The sequence below is a fragment of the Phodopus roborovskii genome, unplaced genomic scaffold, assembly GCF_943737965.1.
Source record: "Phodopus roborovskii unplaced genomic scaffold, PHOROB, whole genome shotgun sequence".
Classification (NCBI taxonomy): domain Eukaryota; kingdom Metazoa; phylum Chordata; class Mammalia; order Rodentia; family Cricetidae; genus Phodopus; species Phodopus roborovskii.
Window position 1 is genome coordinate 18,123,507 of NW_026126424.1, and position 19,975 is coordinate 18,143,481.

The window sequence follows — 19,975 nt, forward strand, 5'->3', positions numbered from 1 at the left end:
TTAATTAGATATAGATAGCATCAAGTGTTGCCACATCTTATACTATATAAGGCTATTTTACTGAGTCAGTTTTGCTGGTCTATTGTTTCTTTATGTATACAAGTTACTAGAACAATATAATTGAGAATATTGTTGCGTTTCTGACCTGGGGCTTATTTATTAAAAAATAAGGACATTCCTTACATCAAGAGCTTAGCCAATTGTCAAAACATAATTTCTCAAATACGGACATTTATTTGGCATAGACTTTATTATGCTAACTATAGTATTGTGTATTCCTCTTAGGGCCCCAATTACTCTCTTCTTGTTCTAATAGGCTGTGATCTGGCCTAACTCAATCTGATTTCATCGTCCCAGTTTTGAAACTTGCTATAGTTCTGCAATTTCTCTTGTTGTCACTGATGTTTCTCCAGTAATCTAAGCTCTTTTTCTGTGACCCTTAATCTATGCTGACTGCTTTATCTCTTTCAATTCAGAGCCAAAGTCAGGTATTTAGTGAGACATTCCCTGACAGGTGAAAATATGCAAGTTACATTATACCCTGTCTTATTTTTTTTTCAAAATTTTACTAATTATAATGTTCATCTAAAATTCATAACTCATTATTAAAGTTATAGGTACATTCATTTTTCTCCACTTAGAGAAATTTGTAGATTAGCCAAATGCCATATGGATTGCTGTTAAATAGGGTCTTATGCACTTGGAAGAAATGAAAAATTAGGACACTCACATACTTGTTAAGGGATAGGAAAGTTTATTCCCATCTGTAGTGCCCTGTTCTGTCACAGATTTTTACTAGTATTGAAAATGATGAAGAATTTTAAATTTTTTAGTTTGTATTATAGCCGGTATAAAGATGTTTGCCTAAGGGCAAAAAGCTAGAGACTTTTTATGTGCTTCATATGCAATCAGCACTAGAGAAGATGCATATTTCTCAAATCCAAAAGGAATTTCATAATGTAATTTTTATTTATTTGCATACAAGGACTTGATACGTAGCACAGTATGGTCACACTCAAAATATTCATCTTTTTCATCCTCCTGTTTGGAAGTTTCTGCAAATTAAAAAAGCATTTAAATAATTAACATTAGAGTAGATGAAACAAACAAAAAAAGAGCTCAACATATTATTATGTTTCAATTTAGAATGGAAATAATAAAAATATTTGCAAACATAATTATAGATCTAATTGTGTCAATTATATGTTGCTTGATTTAGTGGAGTACATCAGAAGTAAGATCTATACTAATCGAATAACACATGTCCTGAAATGACTTTCAATGTTTTCTCCCATGAGAATTTCTGAAGGACCTTCACCTGTTCACATCCTCACCACAAATCTTATAGATTATGAATGAAAACTTATTCTGTAAATATTTATTCATAAATGTTGACTTTGTGAAATGTACCTTTTGCAGAATATAAATACGTGCTAGAAAGAACACTGACAACTTCAAAGCAAAATGAAGTTCTTTCTGCTTGTTTCTCTCCTTGGGTTCTGTTGGGCTCAATATGACCCACAAACTCAATACGGGCGGACTGCTATTGTCCACCTGTTTGAGTGGCGCTGGGTTGATATTGCCAAGGAATGTGAGCGATACTTAGCTCCTAAGGGATTTGGAGGGGTGCAGGTAAGACTTAATCACAATTTAAATGGGGGAGTTTACTGTGTTAATATATAAAACAGCATTCTAATCAGAACAATGTGTTTGGAGCACAGTTCCACCTCTCATGAATTTCTCGAGTAAGGAATATGTTTGGTGATGATGACATATATATATATATATATGTTTAGGACCCCAGCAGGAGCATTGCAATGTCCTGTCCCTGTTTTCAGATGGTCGTGAAGGGACAGAACTGCATGTTCACTAATTGAGAAATAATATCAGGTCATTGATAGGTTTATAGGAAACTTAACTTCTTAAAAGTTGTAAGAACTTAGCAGGCTGTTGTTCAAAATTAATTATGACAATTCTATTTGCAGGTATCTCCACCCAATGAAAATATTGTGGTTTATAATCCATCAAGGCCTTGGTGGGAAAGATACCAACCAATTAGCTACAAAATATGCACAAGGTCTGGAAATGAAGATGAATTCAGAGACATGGTGACAAGGTGCAACAATGTTGGTGTAAGTGATGTTATGTCTTCTTTAAAATCTTACATAGAATTTTACAGATTGAAAATTCTTATGGATGAAAATATTTTTCTTCTTTATTCTTTGGCATTTTCATTTGTGCAGAAAATTTCATAATTTGGGTGTGTTGAAAGGAGGGATGCAAGGGAAGGGGGGAAGTGATATACTTTAATTATAAAAAAATGAAAATATAATAAAATCATAAAAATTAATTTTATTTTCACTCTCAAAATGCCCTACTGCCCTATAGTCACATTTTGAGAACCCCTGCACATCGATTATGTAAAAATAAGAATTAATAAGATTTAAATAGATTTTCAAGTTTTGGAGATTTGTTAGCATGTAATGAGCTTGCCATAAAAACTTTAGATTTCTGAGTCTGGCTGAAATATCCACTTTCCTTCTTCAGGTTCGTATTTATGTGGACGCTGTTATTAATCACATGTGTGGAGCAGGTGGTGGTGCAGGAACAAGCAGTACCTGTGGAAGTTACTACAATGCTAATAACAGGGAATTCCCATCAGTTCCATACTCTCGTTGGGATTTTAATGATGGTAAATGTGATGGAGAAATTTCTAACTACAATGATGCTAATCAGGTAATGAGAGAAATATTGATCAGACTAAATTAGCAACTAGGCATCTAGGAATGCACAAGGGATTTATGGATAACCATAATATAGGGAAGTGTTTATTAAGATAGAATGCTTGAAAAATAGAAATGGAAACATGTTCTGTATTTACTTTTCATTGTTTTGTAAGGATACACCAAAATCAATGACAAAATATAGATAGGCTTTCTAGTGAGTTTGTGTGAAAATCTTAAAAGCATGGTTAATCAATTATATAAAATTATAGTATGGAATATAATTAGAAGTAAAAATCAAGTAGAAGTAAAAAAGGAAAGAAAAAAACAGAGAGTGAGAAGAAGCAGATACAGGAGGTCAGAGAGATAGAGTGGAGAGAGAGGCAGAGACAGATAAAAAGGGGGGGGGAGAATTAACCATCTAAAATTCATACCAACTTTATCTCTGATATTTTCTATACCTACAACAGAAAATATTTTGAAGTCCATGTTCAAATTAAAACATAAATTCTTCCCATGTCCTAAGTAAGGGAAATACAAAACTACCCATTTCTAAATGGGTGAATGACTGAATGATGAAAATTTTCCTAGCCCAGACATGACTTTTAGTAGATCAATCCTTTTTTATCTAATAGGTCAGAAATTGTCGTCTGTCTGGCCTGCTGGACCTTGCACTTGAGAAAGATTATGTTCGTACCAAAGTGGCTGACTATATGAACCATCTCATCGACATTGGTGTAGCAGGGTTCAGACTTGATGCTGCTAAGCACATGTGGCCTGGAGACATAAAGGCAGTTTTGGACAAACTGCATAACCTAAATACAAAATGGTTCTCTCAAGGAAGCAGACCTTTTATTTTTCAAGAGGTAAAACAATATACATGTTCTTTTTATTTTTGAGACTATAATCTTTGACTTTTATTGAAAGTAAATTCTTTTCTAACATAATATATTCTGATTATGGTTTCCTCTCTTTCCACTCTTCTCATGTCTTCCCACCTCCCCTTCCTTCCGAATCTACTCCCTTTCTCTCTCTCATTAGCAAACATGTTTCTAAGTGTGAAAAATCACAAAATAAAGTGCAATAACATAAAACCAAAATTATGACATTGATGTTAACAAGAGTATCAAAGAGAAGAAAATAGCCATGAACCAGAAACCTACTCATTTGCACATTAGGGAATCCCACACAAATATTAAACTGCAAGCCATAATATATACACAGAAGACCTGGTACAGACCTGAGCAGACCCTTGAGATTATAGTTTAGTTCCAACATTTCTCATTCCTGCCTTGTTTTTTTCTACTTCTAAACGCTGCTATAATGCCATATACACTGTTCTTTAAAAAGATGGCCTCTTCTTACCCTAATGGTTGTTGTTGTTGTTGTTGTTGTTGTTGTGTGTGTGTGTGTTTGTGTGTGTATGTCTTCCTAGTTATAACTTTTAAATCTATGAATATTTTCAGGAGTGACTGGTTGGTAGACAATAGATAATTGGTCTGTGCTTCCCTGAGGAAGTTCTTTTATAGGAATGAGGCTTCATTGACTGCATTTGGATATCATTTTGCAAACCAAAGAACAGAAAGCAGATTTTATAAAGCATTCAATATATAATCTAGTTTTGTAACTCATTACTTATAGAATGTAGCATTCTGCTATTCCATAATAGTATTACACTCACTCAGAGATAGCACACTTTGTTATTTACAGGTTCCAAGATAGTGAAAACTTCACTAATTTATGCTCTAAACTCTCAGATATTATTATACAAGACAGATAAATTATGCTTGTTGATTATAGCACATATTTCTGAGTTTGAGTTTTGTCTCATGTTATGAGTGTTGTAGGTGTTTAAGGCAAAGTGATGTAACTTTCTGTACCATAATAATATAGTAAAGATAATGTGTTTGTATCTCTGTTTTCTTTGGAAATTTTAATGTTTTATAAGCACTTCTGATATTGATAATGACCTTTCTTCAAGTGTTTTATCAGTGTGGACTAAGGAATTTTCCCCTCTGTTATCAATCTTAGAGGATAAGAAATTAGAGTGTAATTTGAGTCTTTTCAATATGTGACATACAGGTTTTGGAAAAGTCAGCATCTGGCTATACAGAGAAACATTAAGAACATGTCAAATAACAAAAATATTGGAAGGGTTTCTAAATGCTATTATATTTAAATAATGTGCTTTAAATATATCTTAAAATTTACAACTGACCCAATATCTCTCCTAGGTCATTGATTTGGGTGGTGAGGCCATTAAAAGTAGTGAGTACTTTGGAAATGGTCGTGTGACAGAATTCAAGTATGGAGCAAAACTAGGCACAGTTATCCGCAAGTGGAATGGAGAGAAGATGTCTTATTTAAAGTAAATATACACATTTTTTTTGATCTATCATAGATCTGTTGACATTAGGCATCAGTAATTTATATCATCAGCCATTCAGGTTTATATAATTGTGACTTTTTTTTGATTATTTGTTTGTCTTATTTTTCCCTAAACTAAAGTTAATCATCTTTCCTATTTGGAATGTCAATCACTAGGCATCTCTGGAAATCCAATGTATCACTTGATGATTTTTGTCTCTTTGTGATTTGTCTATTAGATTTCAAGAATGTGGTCCTATAGGTTTGATTGCTATTATAAGTGTATCTTTATTCATGACTGTCTACAACATATAACTTACTTATGTTATAGCAATGGATTAATTAGAAATTTTGAAAGTTTCTATTAGAAAGTTATTAATTTAGATTTACATTCTATGTTATATAACTTGGATGATTCACTTCTGAAGTCCATAAAGTTGTAGTACAATAAAATTCTAAAGAAAAAATTTAAAACCAAAAATATTTTATTGTAAGACTTTAATGCAGATAATGTTCTCAAATATATTATCACATGAAATGATACTATATATGTATTCACATGTACCTATAAGAGAGATTTAATATGGAATTGTCATTTATTTAGATAACTGAGGATACCTATGCAAAGTTCTCTAAGCACTGTGAAATAATAATAATGTGCTTTTTTAAATGCAGGAACTGGGGAGAAGGCTGGGGTTTTGTGCCTACTGACAGAGCCCTTGTGTTTGTGGACAACCATGATAATCAGCGAGGGCATGGAGCTGGGGGAGCATCCATCCTGACATTCTGGGATGCAAGGTGAGAGAATTTTATTTACTGTTGTGTAGCCTGTCTTTATTAGCAGCATTATATTATAGACTTTTGCTTGAATAACCTTTTGAAACTTTCAGAATGTATAAAATGGCAGTTGGATTTATGTTGGCTCATCCTTATGGATTCACACGAGTGATGTCAAGTTACCGTTGGGCAAGAAACTTCCAGAATGGAAAAGTAAGTCTTCAAGTTCTTCAAAGCGTATTTTAGTCTAGAAAAGGAGGAGGTTCTGTTTTAATTTCACATGAAGTTATAGTTTTAATTTCACATGAAGTTATAGCATATGTTACTTATTATATTGCATTTATTCACCAAGGTTTTGTAAAATAAGGATATTGATAAAGTTACTAATAGTAAAAGCAATAGTTTAAATAAGAGAAAGGGACAGAATAAAAACATGTGTCTCTGATAAAGCCCTGACCCTTAAAGTTAATGTGGAATCATACCCATTAACATTGAATAGAATTTCAAGTTCTTTCTGCCTTTGATACAATCAATGTTAGCATATGTGGAATAAAAAAGGAGCTTATTTGTGGAAAATGAAGGAATATAATAGATATTTACTTATGAATATTACAGAATAGTGATTTACTGGGGAGTCTATAAACAGTATATGTTTACAGAATTATAAAGAATATGAATGTTGGTTAGGTGCATAACTTTAAACAGTTTCAAAACTAATCTAAGAAATAAGACCTTCTGATATCTGAAAGATACTACAAAGTTTTCTGTTTCAATAAAAAATCTAGAATCATAGAGAAAACGTCAAGTATAAAATAGAAATGTTTCTTTATTAGACATTAAATATTTTTTCTTTTTTCTTGTCAAAATGAGTTTCCCTATGATTTTACTTAAATTTCTTCTATTCCTGAAGATTTTTATGCTTAAAATGAGCCTTTTATTTTTTCAGAAATGTATTTAACTTTTAGTCTTCATCAAATTGCTTTGTTAATCTTGATAAGGAAAGTCAGGATATTTTATAAAAATTTTAACAGCAAGTAGTAAGAAATCAACCAATATCAACTTAGAAATTGTTATATTAAAAGCATTTTTGTAGATGTTCTTTAATTTGTATAGTACCCCAGTACTATGTCTCTGATTTATGGATAAACAGAAGTACAGTTATGCTATATATAAGGATAAAGACTTTTCAGGTGGTACCTGAAGTCTGTTATGTAACCTAGAGTTCTTGGCTCTAATTTTCTTGGTGTTAGGAGATATTAAGAGTTTTTAGTGCTATTGAGAAATTACTGCATTGATAGAACATGTTTAATAATTGCTACTAGTGTTATGAATTGAGTATTAGTGAACCTGAATTTGCACTGAAGGATTCAGGGAACATCTGGAGAACATTTGAAGGACTTAGATTAAAATTATACACTTCAAAACAAGAAGTAACATAAGAGGGGGTTTATCTTGAGGCAGTGTAAAGAAATGGGCAGATACAAGTATTCAAATGACGTGACTATTTCAATAATTAAGGATGTAAATGACTGGATTGGACCTCCTAATAACAACGGAGTAACAAAAGAAGTAACGATTAATCCAGACACAACTTGTGGCAATGACTGGGTCTGTGAACATCGATGGCGTCAAATAAGGTTGGGAGTATCTCCTACAGATTTTGTTTATTAAGAAAGTTGTTTAACTTTTTGTTTAAAATTGTTGAGGTTTAAGGGTATCAGCATTTCACACGATACTGTCCTTTTAGGAACATGGTTGCCTTCAGAAATGTAGTCAATGGTCAGCCTTTTTCAAACTGGTGGGATAATGGCAGCAATCAAGTAGCTTTTGGCAGAGGAAACAGAGGATTCATTATCTTTAACAATGATGACTGGTAAGTGGATATCAATTAAAGTGGGATTGTATACTCTTATATGCATAGATCTTTCTTTTCTTTTGTTTTCATTTAATTTTTCATATGTGAAGTCTTTTAGATAATCAATTTATGCCACAAAACAAATGTTCAGATACAGAAGAAAAATGATATTTGCTTACATAGTTTCTTTCCATTTAATAATTTTTTTGAGATTTTTTTATCATAAGTTATAATACCAGTAGTATATATTCATATTCACACATTCATGTGACACATTTCACAAAGCATATAAATAGTAAAGTCATAGCATCATTAAACAATGTGCCATATTAGTACTGGAGTACTTTCCCAATGCCTTTGAAAGTCTCTTGTTTTTTATCCATTTTAATATTCTATGTCTTTGGTTTAAATATTTTATATACTTGCATCTGGTCAATGAATATCTTCAAGAAGTTGCCAAGTTTTGCCTTTAAAAGTTTCATTGTTGTCTTTCACTGTGGTTCTTTATCCTGAGTCTTCTTTTACTGTTCCCTCATCTGTAGTACTCTAGCTCAGATACCAGGAGTGGAGGACAAAACCTTTTAAACCTAGCACCCAACAGACAAAGGCACCCTTATTCCTGTGAGTTTGCGACAAGCTTAGTCTCCATAGTGAGTTTTAGGAAAGCCAGGGCTATGTAGAGATACCCTATCTCGCAAAACCAAACCAAACCAAACAAACAGAAAAATAAACCCTGCTCAGAGAATCTCTCTGAGAGCTAGTGAGCTGTCTCAACACAATATCAGTTCTCAATAAGGTTGAGAATATTTTTCCAGGAGTTGTATTTTGTTGGTTGAAGACAAAATAATTGAGGGACATAATTTTCTTTGAAGGAACACATAGCTGGTTTTTTATTAACACCAGAATTACTTTATACAGTCATTCAGAACACATACTTGTGTGCATTCATAGACATGCTAGATAATATTTAATTCTAGAAAAACCCCTTGCAGAATCATGTAATCTAATAACTTTGGGGAAAAAATGATGCTATTACCAGTTTTTGAAGTCATTACTTTCTATCCTCAGGAGCATGGACTTGAAAGAATGATGCTCCTCTCAGGAAGTCTTTACTTCTGAGCTTCACTGGGTTCCCTAGCTTTCTTTGACTGGTAGCATTCTTCACAGCCCATGAGACTAACAGACGTTTAAAATAATACCTCTGGTCTGGAGAACACTTTTGGTCTCCCACTCGCAGTCTTGGTATTTGGATTCTCTTACTTAGGCTCTGAGTACTTAGTGTTCTATAGCACAAGGCTGAGGCATTTACTGTTTTATTGATAATGGGTATTCCTGCACATGACTGGGTTGAATTTAAATTAAATACTACTTTCCTCCCAGGTCTTTGTCAACAACCTTACAGACTGGTCTTCCTGCTGGCACATACTGTGATGTCATTTCTGGAGACAAGATTGATGGCAATTGCACTGGAATTAAAGTCAATGTTGGAAGTGATGGCAAAGCTCACTTTTCTATTAGTAACTCTGCTGAAGACCCATTTATTGCAATCCATGCTGAATCAAAACTGTAAGACTCAAATTAAATATGCATATAAAGTGTTAAATGAGTGTGGTTCTTTTTCATATATGCCTTCTTTTTCTTTTTCTTTTCTTGATTATTATGTGTGCATTTTTGATGTGTATATACAAGCAATGGAATAATGTAGGGTGTTTGGAAAACCCTGAGCTATGTCTTTGCCCCTCTCCCTTTGCCATATGTTCTGGGATCACACAAGTCATCAGGCTTTTAGGGAAAGCACCTTTACCTACTGAGCAATGTTGCAAAGTCACAATTACTTTAATTTTTAGAGTTTCTCTCCTTTTATTGAAAGCCATAATTAATCAACTTGAATAGGCAAAATCATAAAACTCACACATTATTAGTGATTAGATTTTGAGAGAATGTGTGTTGAACATATATTAAAATCCCATAATATTCACTTATTGCCTTCTACTTTCCATCTTTCCCATTTACTTTAAAACATCCCGGTCCATGTACACACATGTTCAAGGCTTTTGTTGACATCTGGTAATTAAGTACAATGCCGTCATGAATGAGAGTGGGAAGTTATTTACTTGATAAAAACAAGTTACGTGTGCTTGTGCCACTGAATAATATGACTCCACATATCCCAGCAATGACTGACAGCTAAAAGTCATTCATGAAGTCTTGGAACTCTCTTTGTAGACAGGCTAGCCTGGAATCCACCTGCCTCTACCTCCTGAATGCTGGGCTTAAAGGTGTGTACTGCCACCGCCTGGCCCAGATTTTATTTTATTTTTTGAGAAACCTCCACATTGGTTTACATAGTGCTTGGTCCTGTTTAAGTTCCTCCCAATGCTGAGGAATTTTTGGGTTCTTGTCTCCTCATAACCATAGTGGCATTTGCTATAACTTATGTTCTTGTTGTTAGCCATTCTGCTGGAGTGAGATAGAATCTAAAGATATTTCTAATTAGCATTCTCTTATAGGTATGTGTGCTGAACACTTTTAAAATGCATTTGTTTACCATTTTAATTCTTATTTTCACAACATAATTATCTCCATATCTCATTTTGTCCAGTTTATGTATGTATGTATGTATGTTTGTATGTGTGTATGTAATTATTTCCTCCATTTCCTCTTCTTCTTCTAATCTCTAATATGGTCCATCACTTTAGTTGCTCCCATTCTTCCATTTACTGCAAATTTTGGACCATTTTTCTATTATTATCATCATCATTATCATCATAATCATCATTATACTAACAATGGGTTTGAAAGATTTGAATTGTATCTTATCTGAAAGCTTCATTTCTGAGGTCTAGTTTACACAGAACCTGAAGGTGCCATGCAGAAAGGGAGTAGAAACAGCCAAAAGTCCTGCTTAGCTATTCTGCCTGTGAAACACAATGATGACAACAATGCAAAGGTTGCTTTACAGTGTAATAATGTCACTAATTTCTTGGCAGTAACCAATAACTGTCTAACTGGACTTGAAGCTCACTGTACAGAATTAAAATCATAACTGGTTCTGGAATGCTAGCCAACTACCCAGGGCTAAGTGAGGCTATGAATCTTAGAGACCATATCACTACCATCATACTAGAGCAGCATTCCAAAATGCTTACAGATACTAATCCTTATACACACAGGTATGTGTAGGTCTCACTCCCCATAAGAGAAACTTATGAGACATAAGAGACAGGCTAGTATGGATAATGTTAACTGACAAAAAGAACAGAGATCAATTGATTGATATGTTCAGTCCCACTTGAGACTATATTTTAGGTTCAGGGAAGACCACAGGAGAAGGGGCATAAAGATTTTAAGAGCCATATGACCAGAATGTCTGGTGTGAGACTGTGTCTCCTAGAAATGACATGGAAGCTTCACCTGTGATACCTTAGACATATCACTGCTTAATCAAGACCTAAAGTAGTACATTGTGAATAGACATGCTAAAGTGTGTATGGGGGTGAAGATCCCAAGGGGCTTTGCCCCATACAAATCACTAGAAGAAACTAAGGACTGTTGAGAGTGGGAGAATTAGTTTTCCCCAGGGGTTAGTCCATTTTGCTCATTTTTTACCAATTGTTCAGTCCGGAAACCATATACAAACAAGCCACATTAAATAGATTCAGCAAGCTGTATTTATATATTTACACATCCATAGTCTACTGTTGAGAAAAATGTGCTGATTTATTTTGAGCTGAGCTTGTTGGCACAGTCTTGTAATTCCATCATTTGGGAACAGATGCAGAAGCTGGCAGATATCTGTGAGTTTGTGTGTAGCCTGTTACACATTCAAAGTTCCAAGCCAGCCATGGATAAAAAATAAGATTCTGCCTCCAGAAATCAATAAAATATGGTATTTTATGTATATCAATAATATTTTGCATTTCAACCCTTAGATAAATAGTAGGTGATGATTTCTCACATTTTCTCTGTTGTCTATTCCTTCAATTGAGTACTTTTTGCTTTACAGATACTTATTAGCACAATGAGGTTCCATTTGCTCATGGTTGGCCTTATTTCTGTTCAACAGAAATACCATTCAAAATTTCCACACCTGGTCATAGTGTAGACATGGTTTTAGCTATTTGACACCCCCTTTTCCCATAATGGCTGTAGCAGTTTGCAATCGCACCAACAAAGGCTGAGTGTTCCTTTTTCCCTGTATATCCTCAACATTACTATTTTTTGTATGCATTGATCTTTGCAGTTTTCTTTTTGCCATGTGTGATGAAATCCCAAATTGCTTTAATATGAATTTCACTAATTATTAGTGCAGTATGCCAAAAGCTAAATATAGTTTTCTCTATTTACCAAGGTAACTTCTCTTTGTCTCAAGAAAACCACAAGCAATCTAATGCAGAGGTGTGCAGCCTACTCACAAAGGACAAAAATGTTCATACTATGGCAATATCTTGAATTTTATTACTTGTTTTCTGCTAGCCTTTTTAAATCTAAGGTATCATATGCAGGGTTTTGTTCTATATGAAGTTAACTTTCACACAGAATGAGAGATACATATCATTAATGTTCTAACACAAAACCCAGTTATACCACTTTTGGTCACATATTTAAAGAATGCTAAATAATACTAAGAGGACATTTGCTCAACTTTGTTCATAGCAGCTTTATTTGTAATAGCCAGAACATTGAAGCAACCTAGATGCCCCTTACAATTGTATCTTTTTTTGTAATTTTTTTATTTAATTTATTATTTTACATGTCGATCCCAGTTCCCTCTCCCTCACTCCCTCCCTTTCACCCTCTCTGCCCCCTCACATGCACCCTGACCCCCCTCCCCTCCCTTCCCCCATCCCAATTCCTCATGTAGGGCAATGCCATACAGGTAGTGTCATGTAGATCTGACAGGTGTTTTGAAGTAGGGACTAGGACTTCTTTCCTGTATCTAGGTTAAGGCAGTATCCCTCCATGAGGGATGTGTTTGCGATGTCCATTTGTGTACCAGGAATACATCCTGGTTCCACTGTCTGAGGTCCCTTAGACTGCATCTTATGAAAGCATTCTTTTTTTTCTCTCATGTATACATATACTCATATGCACATATATGTTTGTATGTGTGTGGCTATTTTTCAAATCTATAAGCCTATCTTGTTACACGGTTGATGGTGTTCTTGCTGCTACAGAAGTATTTTAGATTCATGATGTCTCATTTATGAATTGCTCTTTGTATGTGAGTAATTGCAACCACATACAGAAAACCCGTCCTTCTGTCAAAAAATTTAAGCTTGAGTCATATCTATGCTCTGATACATCCCCCCTGATTTATTCCTCTGTATTTTCATTGGGATGATTGTATTATGACTGCAATATTTTAAAGGTAGAACATCTAATCTGCTTACACCTCTGGACATCCCTTAAATTCTCAGCTGAGAATGCTGCCTCTGCCCCTCACAGCTCTTGTCTACATCCTACACAATGCTCATTCCCTCTGCAATTTCTGGGTACTTGTTCCTACCTTATTTTCAATACCTCATTCAAAGTCTCATGAAAAGCTGGTAGCTTATTTTAGTGTATAATTCTGTACCACATGGATTGTGTTTACAAAGTGTGTTTTTATGGATGATCTAGGGCAGCAGTGTCAAAACAGAACCAGATGCTTTCTTTGTACGTTGCTTTTCAATTGAAAATAGAACTTGTTCCATATGATACATTTTGATTATCATTTGCTATACCCGCACAGGTCCTCATGGAATTCCTACACAATCATATCTATATTCTTTCATTATTTCCTTTATTAGAAAACAAATTGGTATCTAAATTAAAAAAAAGATGATGATGATGATGATGAAAGATAAAATAAAAACAAGCAAGAATGGGGGGGGGGATAAGCAAAAATATACAAACAGAAAAAAGGGCCAAACACAAGGCACAGTAAAGACATAGTAATGCTGAAACACATACACATGCATTTACACAACCGACAACCCATAAAAGCAACATTTGGAACCATAATATATAAATGAAAGATCTGTAAGTAAAAGAAAAAAGTAAAGATATCAGGGAAATAATACTTAAGATAGAGCTAGACAATAAGAAACGATTACCTGGCCAAAAGCATTATATCTAATACAGAGTCTCCAATACAGTGTTTTTTGGTGCTGGCACAAGACCAGTGGCAGGTGAAAAACCATACTCCTTACATATGGCCCCACGTGGCTAATAAGAACTTCCATTTAAAATTTAACAAAAGCTTTAAAAAGGGGTTTTAGAAACAAAAGAACAGAGAAAAGCAAGGTTTCTTGGTAGCAGCATTTTTCTTGGTTGGACTCTGCTTTGCGAGAGAAAAGCAGATATTTGTCCGACTCCTTTAAGGGAAGTTTCGTGACTCAGCATAAGAGGCAAAAGAAACTGCATGGCTTTTAAGAAGCACTGCTAACTATTTATTGGTGTGTATGAGAGCTGGCAATCGCAGTGACCACATCTCCAAGCCAGGACCATGCTGCTGAATGAGCATAGCTCTCAGTGCTGGAGGTAAAATAGTCGCTGTCATCTTTGATAAACCATGGCAGAAACAACTATGACTTTCATTTTAGCAAGGTTGTTGTTTACCAGATAAAAAACTCGTGGCTAGAAAAAGATAAAAATTTACAGTAAAGACAGATTCACATTAAGAAAAAGCACTAAAGGTTTACAGTGTGTTCTAAGGTATATGTAGGCTTGGGAGAGAAAAGGAATAAAATGGTTTTAAAAATACAGCAAGGAGCTGGGTGTGGTGGCACACACCTTTAATCAAGCACTTTGGAGACAGAGGCAAGCAGATCTCTGTAATTGCAAAGTAAACCTGGTATGCATAGTGAATTCCAGGACAGATAAAAGTTACACAGAGAATCCCTGTCTCAAAAAATGAAAAAAATAGAGTAAAAGAAACAGAGTAATATAAAAGCCACATAAAAATGGAAAAAATCTGGATACTGTACAGTATATTGTCTTTGTATCATTTGACTGCAGAGGTATTAGCAACAACTGTTAAAACAAATACTGCTGGATCAATCCAATTTATATATTTTAAAAAATGCTTTGACTCCAAAATTTAAGTCTAAGGACAAGTTACTGGGAAAAAGGATTTCTATTTTTGTTTCCACAGAAAATAAAAAGCTATGGATTCCTTCCAGACTATTGTGGTTTGTGCAAGCCAGACTCCCTGAAACAGTGTTCCTGGTGATTCAACATTCAAAACAGCTTGACTAAAGCAGCCTTGCAGACTACAGCCAGGATTTCTGTGTTTTCTTAGGATCCCCATTACAGCACCCCCTACCAGCAGGGAGCAGTTTCAAAAGAACGATGCCCAAATTCCCAAATACTCTTTATAAATGTTTGTTTTTATTTAAATGGGGTTGGTTATAAATGGCTAATGACCCCAACCAATCTTTTTAAAGGTAAAAAGGGGATTATGGTATAGATATGAATACTTTGTTTTGGAATGAATTTTCATTTATTGATACAATTTAAGGTCAATTTTGTGATATCTATATTTCTCTTGTTTAGGTATTGTGTTTATATAGCTCATTTAAAATGTAATGTATAATTTAACACAGATTTTAGATAGTTACCTATGATAGTTAAAACTTAGAGTTAAGTTAGTTAGGTTTCAAGATGTATTTGAGATGGTAGGCGTTCTTCAAATCTTTAAAAGATCTACAGAATATGGCATTTAAAATGGTTTGGGGTTATTCTTGACAGTAACGCATAAATGTTCCTGGCAACACCACCTTCACCAGAAAGGAAGATGGAAGATGAAAATTGAAGAAACATGTTATGAAGTTTGCTTTCAGTATGGCAAGACTAGCCATTTGGACAAGATACTGCTCTTGTCTGGACTGTTTGACTTTATGCTGTATAATATGGACCCACAGAAAAGTGACTGCTGATTTAAGATAGACATTGCTACAGGATTCCTGCTTCCATGGAAGAGTCTGCCAGACAGTCTGCAGGACACAGAGAAAAGTTACTGAAAAACTGCCAATACAGGTGGACAGTTAAAAGTTTCCTCCTTTGCTGAAGAGTCTGCCAGACACACTATGGCCTATGGGCTGATGATGGAAGATTACAGAACTTTGGGTGACTGGCCAGGCAGTGAGTTGTCTCTGTCATTTCTAGAGTTTATATACTATCCTTCTGTGGTCTTTGATGGAGTTGAAGGCAGATAGTTATGGTTATAGTTTTCCTTAGTTAGGATTGAAGATAAGTTACATATAGGATTTTAGACTCACTATCTATCTATTTAGATAGAATAGATGATGGAATATTTTCTTAAATCTTACTAAATGTTAATGGACTAAATATTGTTAACTGTGATTCTTATTTGATAACTGTTGTGTGATATATTTTGCTATGTTAAAACCCTTCTTTTTATTTAGACAGAAAAGAGGAGATGATGGGAAATGTCATTGTGTATATATGTTTCTCATATTGGTTAATGAATAAAGCACTGTTGGCCAATAGGAAAGCAAGACAGGTGGGACTAGGAGACCAGGAGGAAAGAAGAAGTAGGAAGGAGTGTCAGCATGGAAAGACTGGGGAGACCAGATGCCTGCCCCTCTCCCCTGTAAGATGAAACCACAGGGAAATACTTAGATTAACAGAAATTGGTTAATACTTAAGACAGAACTAGCTGATAAGAAACTAGTACCTCGCCAACAGAATTATATCAAATACAGAGTCTCTGTGCCTTATTTGGGGCTGTGGGACAAGACCAGAGGTGGGCGGAAAAACCTTACTCCTACAGGAAATGTATAACTGGCAAAAATACCTCTAAAAGTATCACTGAGTTTGGTTTATGCTGTTGTCTACTACTAGGCATGGGATCTATTCTTAAGTGTGCAATACACAATGAGACTCCATTGGAGAAAACAAAATTTTCCTTTGAGAGCAAGTATCAATTAGAGATAGTGTCTAGGTTAGGGATAGGGACTTGTTCTTCCCTTCCCTCCCCTCTCTTCTCCTACCATCTCTTCCCCTCCCTTCTCTTCCCCTCCCTTCCATTCCCATGACTGAGACCCAATCTGGAATAGACCTTTCTAGGCCCTGAGCATGTTGGTTCAGTCTCTGTGAGGTCATAAATGTGTTAGTCTCATTGTGTATAGAAGGTCTTCTTTCCTTGGTGTCATAAAGCCAGCACAGCTGCTTGACAAAGTTCTAGCAAAGCTGAGACACATGGTGGTTTTGATCTCTGAGTGATGCATGCTTGAGGAGCTTCCAATATTTGTACAGTTTGGTTACACTGGATTAATGGAATGCTTCTTATGAATCACTTATGCCTTCTTCCAGGAATACTGCTTCTCACATTCCAGAGAAAAATCCTGAACACACTGCCCTTCCAGCTTTTAGGCAGACATCCTTATCAACTTGAAGGTTTTCTTTGTACCTTGCAGTAGTGACTCATATAAAGTCAGAGGTCACTTTATGAGGCTCTGAGATATTCATGAAATATCTGTCCCTATATTACTCAGGAACAAGATAGTAAGAACAAAATAAATTTAATATTGTCAACAAGATTCCTTGGACTAGAGGATTTGACCACAGACCAGATTACAAGCTTCTTCCTACTATATATTCAGGTGATTAAAAGTCCAATACAGCAACAAAGTTATATTAGCTGAGGTCACCTCTGCCCTATGCAGGGACTTTTATTGATTAACAAAGAATGGTATAGAAAAAGAATAAAACAGTATTAGGTATTAGGAACCCCCTTTCTTAGAAAAATTAGCTTATGCAGAGCTTGTGATATCATAAAACCAAGGAACAAAAATTGGCAAGATTAGATATTAACAAATTCTATAAAGATAAATATAAAATGTTGTATTGTGACAGATATTGAATAATAACTGTAGTAGCTTTGGCCTGAGAATTTTTCATGGGCATGCTGACCATTAAGATTTAATATAACACAGCTCAGGACATGGTATTCTGCCTGGGATTGCTTGGAGATTTTCTTTCTGTCTAGCATTCTTTTTTTTTTAAATTTATTTATCATCTTTTCATATTGATCCCACTTCCCTCTTACTCCCTCCCTCTCTCGTTCCATTCCTCTCTCCCTTCTTTCTTACCATACCCCCTGACCACCCTCCCATTCTATCCCACCCCCCCTCCCAGACTGCCACACATATTCTCCACATGGAGGGGAAGGGGGATGCCTTCCAGGAAGGAAAAACAAATCTGTCAAGTCTTTTGGAGTAGGGACTAGGCCCTCCCTCCTGACTTTAGGTTAAGGGATTATCCATCAGAGGGGAATGTGCTATCAAAAACCTTTTGTGAACCAGGGAAACATACTGGTTCCTTAAACTGCCCAGGCCTTTTAACTGAGAGAGAGAGAGAGAGAGAGAGAGAGAGAGAGAGAGAGAGAGAGAGAGAGAGAGAGAGAGAGAGAGAGAGAGATTTAAAGACTTCTTAGAATTCAATAAAAAATGAAGGAACAACATAACCAAATTTAAGGGGCACTTTGAAATCAGTACAAAGAGGAAAGTTCATAGCACTAGGTGCCTTTAGAGTGTTAAAAATTGATTCATAAGGTTAACGAGTATAAATTATTATAAAAGGTAACTTTATCAATGATGAGTAGACTGGAGGGAAAGTGACTGTAAAAGATTGTTTTGGAACAATATGAATCTACCCTTGCTTCCTGAGTTCTGTCTAAGTAAAGAAGCTCTCTGATAGTAAGTCAGGCTGCAAGAATCTCCTGACCATTATTCCTTCAGCATGGGTGTTAGGTAGGAGAACTGGAACGTCTATGGGGCCTCTGGTAATGGATCAGTATTTATCCATAGTATAGGACTTTAGGAGCTCATTCCACATAGAGAAATACTCCCCCAGTCTCGACAAATGGGTGAGGACCTAGGGTGAGGACCTCCTTCAAATGATATGCCAAACTTTGAAGACTCTCCATGAAAGTTTGCTCCCTGGGGAACAGAAAAAAGGATGGGATGGGGGTTGGTAAGGGGAACAGGGGAGAATGGGAGGGTGAGGGCACTGGGATTGACATATAAAACAAGGTTGTTTCAAATAAAAGTATTCCAAAAAGGAGATGCATAATGTGAAAGACACAAAAAGTAAATAAAAATAAAGTTTTATAAAGGAAAAAAAAATAAAAAGAAGAAATTTCATAGAGGGGATGGAGTACCATCAGTAATTTTTCTTCTTTATTTTGAACACAAAGAACCAGAAAGAAGTCTGGTTATCCATTAGTGGATAATAGAAACCAACAGGATTCACTGGGGTAAGTTTTGAAACCACATAGTCTTTTGGAGAGACAAAAGTTGCAACTATTTTGACTCTTGTCTTCAGTAGAGATTAAAGCTAAGAGAGAAAATAAATGACAATACTTTGATATATATATATTTCTTTTAGTAATATTCCACAATCATTGATTAGAAACACTAATTTGCCCTTAAAAGAAAGTATCAATGTTAATTGTTGAGGCAGTGAACACAAGTGTATTCAAAACCATTACACCTTTGAGAGAAATCTTAAAAAAAAAAAAAAAAAAAGGAAAGTTAAAGTGGAAGTTGGGGAATGCATGGAAGGAAGTAATGAAAGAAAGAACAATGTATGAATATGTGTAGCACAGGTGTGGGTAAGTAGATTTCTTATCATTGTCTTATCATTGTTCTCCTGGAGCACACAGTCATTTCTGAGAAAAAGAGAACTGTTAGACTGGATAGTGCTAAATGGGATGGTAGAATGTCAAAGTGTTACTCTGAGGGTGAGAACACAGCAAGAGTTTATATCAGTATAAATAGAGCCAGTAGCAAAGATAATAATACACTGATGATAATAATGTTGTATCAAATAAATACACTGGTATCTCAGTGAACCTATCAGAATAACTACATTATTTGCAGTAACTTGTTTAATCACGATAAAGACCTGGGAAGTATCATTTACTTTCCTAGCTCATATTAATAGATAACTTAAAATCTCAGAGGTAACTTTGGGACATAAACAAGACTGAGAGGAAGTTTCTCTAGTCTTAACTGTAAGAAGCTGCGTTTACAAGTATAGCTTGATTTCCATTTAAAGCCTAGTCTGAAGTTTTAGATTTTAGCATTTGAACCATCAGGTGTGAGTTTCAAATAGCCTTCATTCTCTATCTTTCTCAACACTTCATATTTGACATATTATCTTTTTTGTATTTCTTTCCTAATTTGACTTTAATGCTCTTTTTCATTCAGTTACACTAGCAAATTTTTTTTATTTAAAATTT

The 19,975-nt window shown here is 35.0% G+C and overlaps 1 protein-coding gene across 1 annotated transcript; it reads left to right on the forward strand.

Moving 5' to 3' along the window:
* The first annotated feature begins 1,464 nt into the window (after window positions 1-1,464).
* Window positions 1,465-9,301, forward strand: LOC127223124 (pancreatic alpha-amylase). Its single transcript, XM_051185646.1, has 10 exons — window positions 1,465-1,632; window positions 1,986-2,132; window positions 2,548-2,736; window positions 3,359-3,589; window positions 4,958-5,091; window positions 5,766-5,888; window positions 5,981-6,080; window positions 7,386-7,504; window positions 7,615-7,740; window positions 9,103-9,301. Exons 1-10 carry the CDS (start codon window positions 1,465-1,467, stop codon window positions 9,290-9,292), a joined length of 1,527 nt encoding a protein of 508 aa, XP_051041603.1. The 3' UTR covers window positions 9,293-9,301.
* Window positions 9,302-19,975: the final 10,674 nt, after the last annotated feature.

Excerpts from the sequence above, each read along its gene's own strand:
- LOC127223124 (XM_051185646.1), top strand. The coding sequence starts at position 1,465 with ATGAAGTTCTTTCTGCTTGTTTCTCTCCTTGGGTTCTGTTGGGCTCAA. Across the intron at positions 2,133-2,547 it reads CAAGGTGCAACAATGTTGGT|GTTCGTATTTATGTGGACGC; the intron begins GTAAGTGATGTT and ends TTCCTTCTTCAG. Across the intron at positions 2,737-3,358 it reads ACTACAATGATGCTAATCAG|GTCAGAAATTGTCGTCTGTC; the intron begins GTAATGAGAGAA and ends TTTATCTAATAG.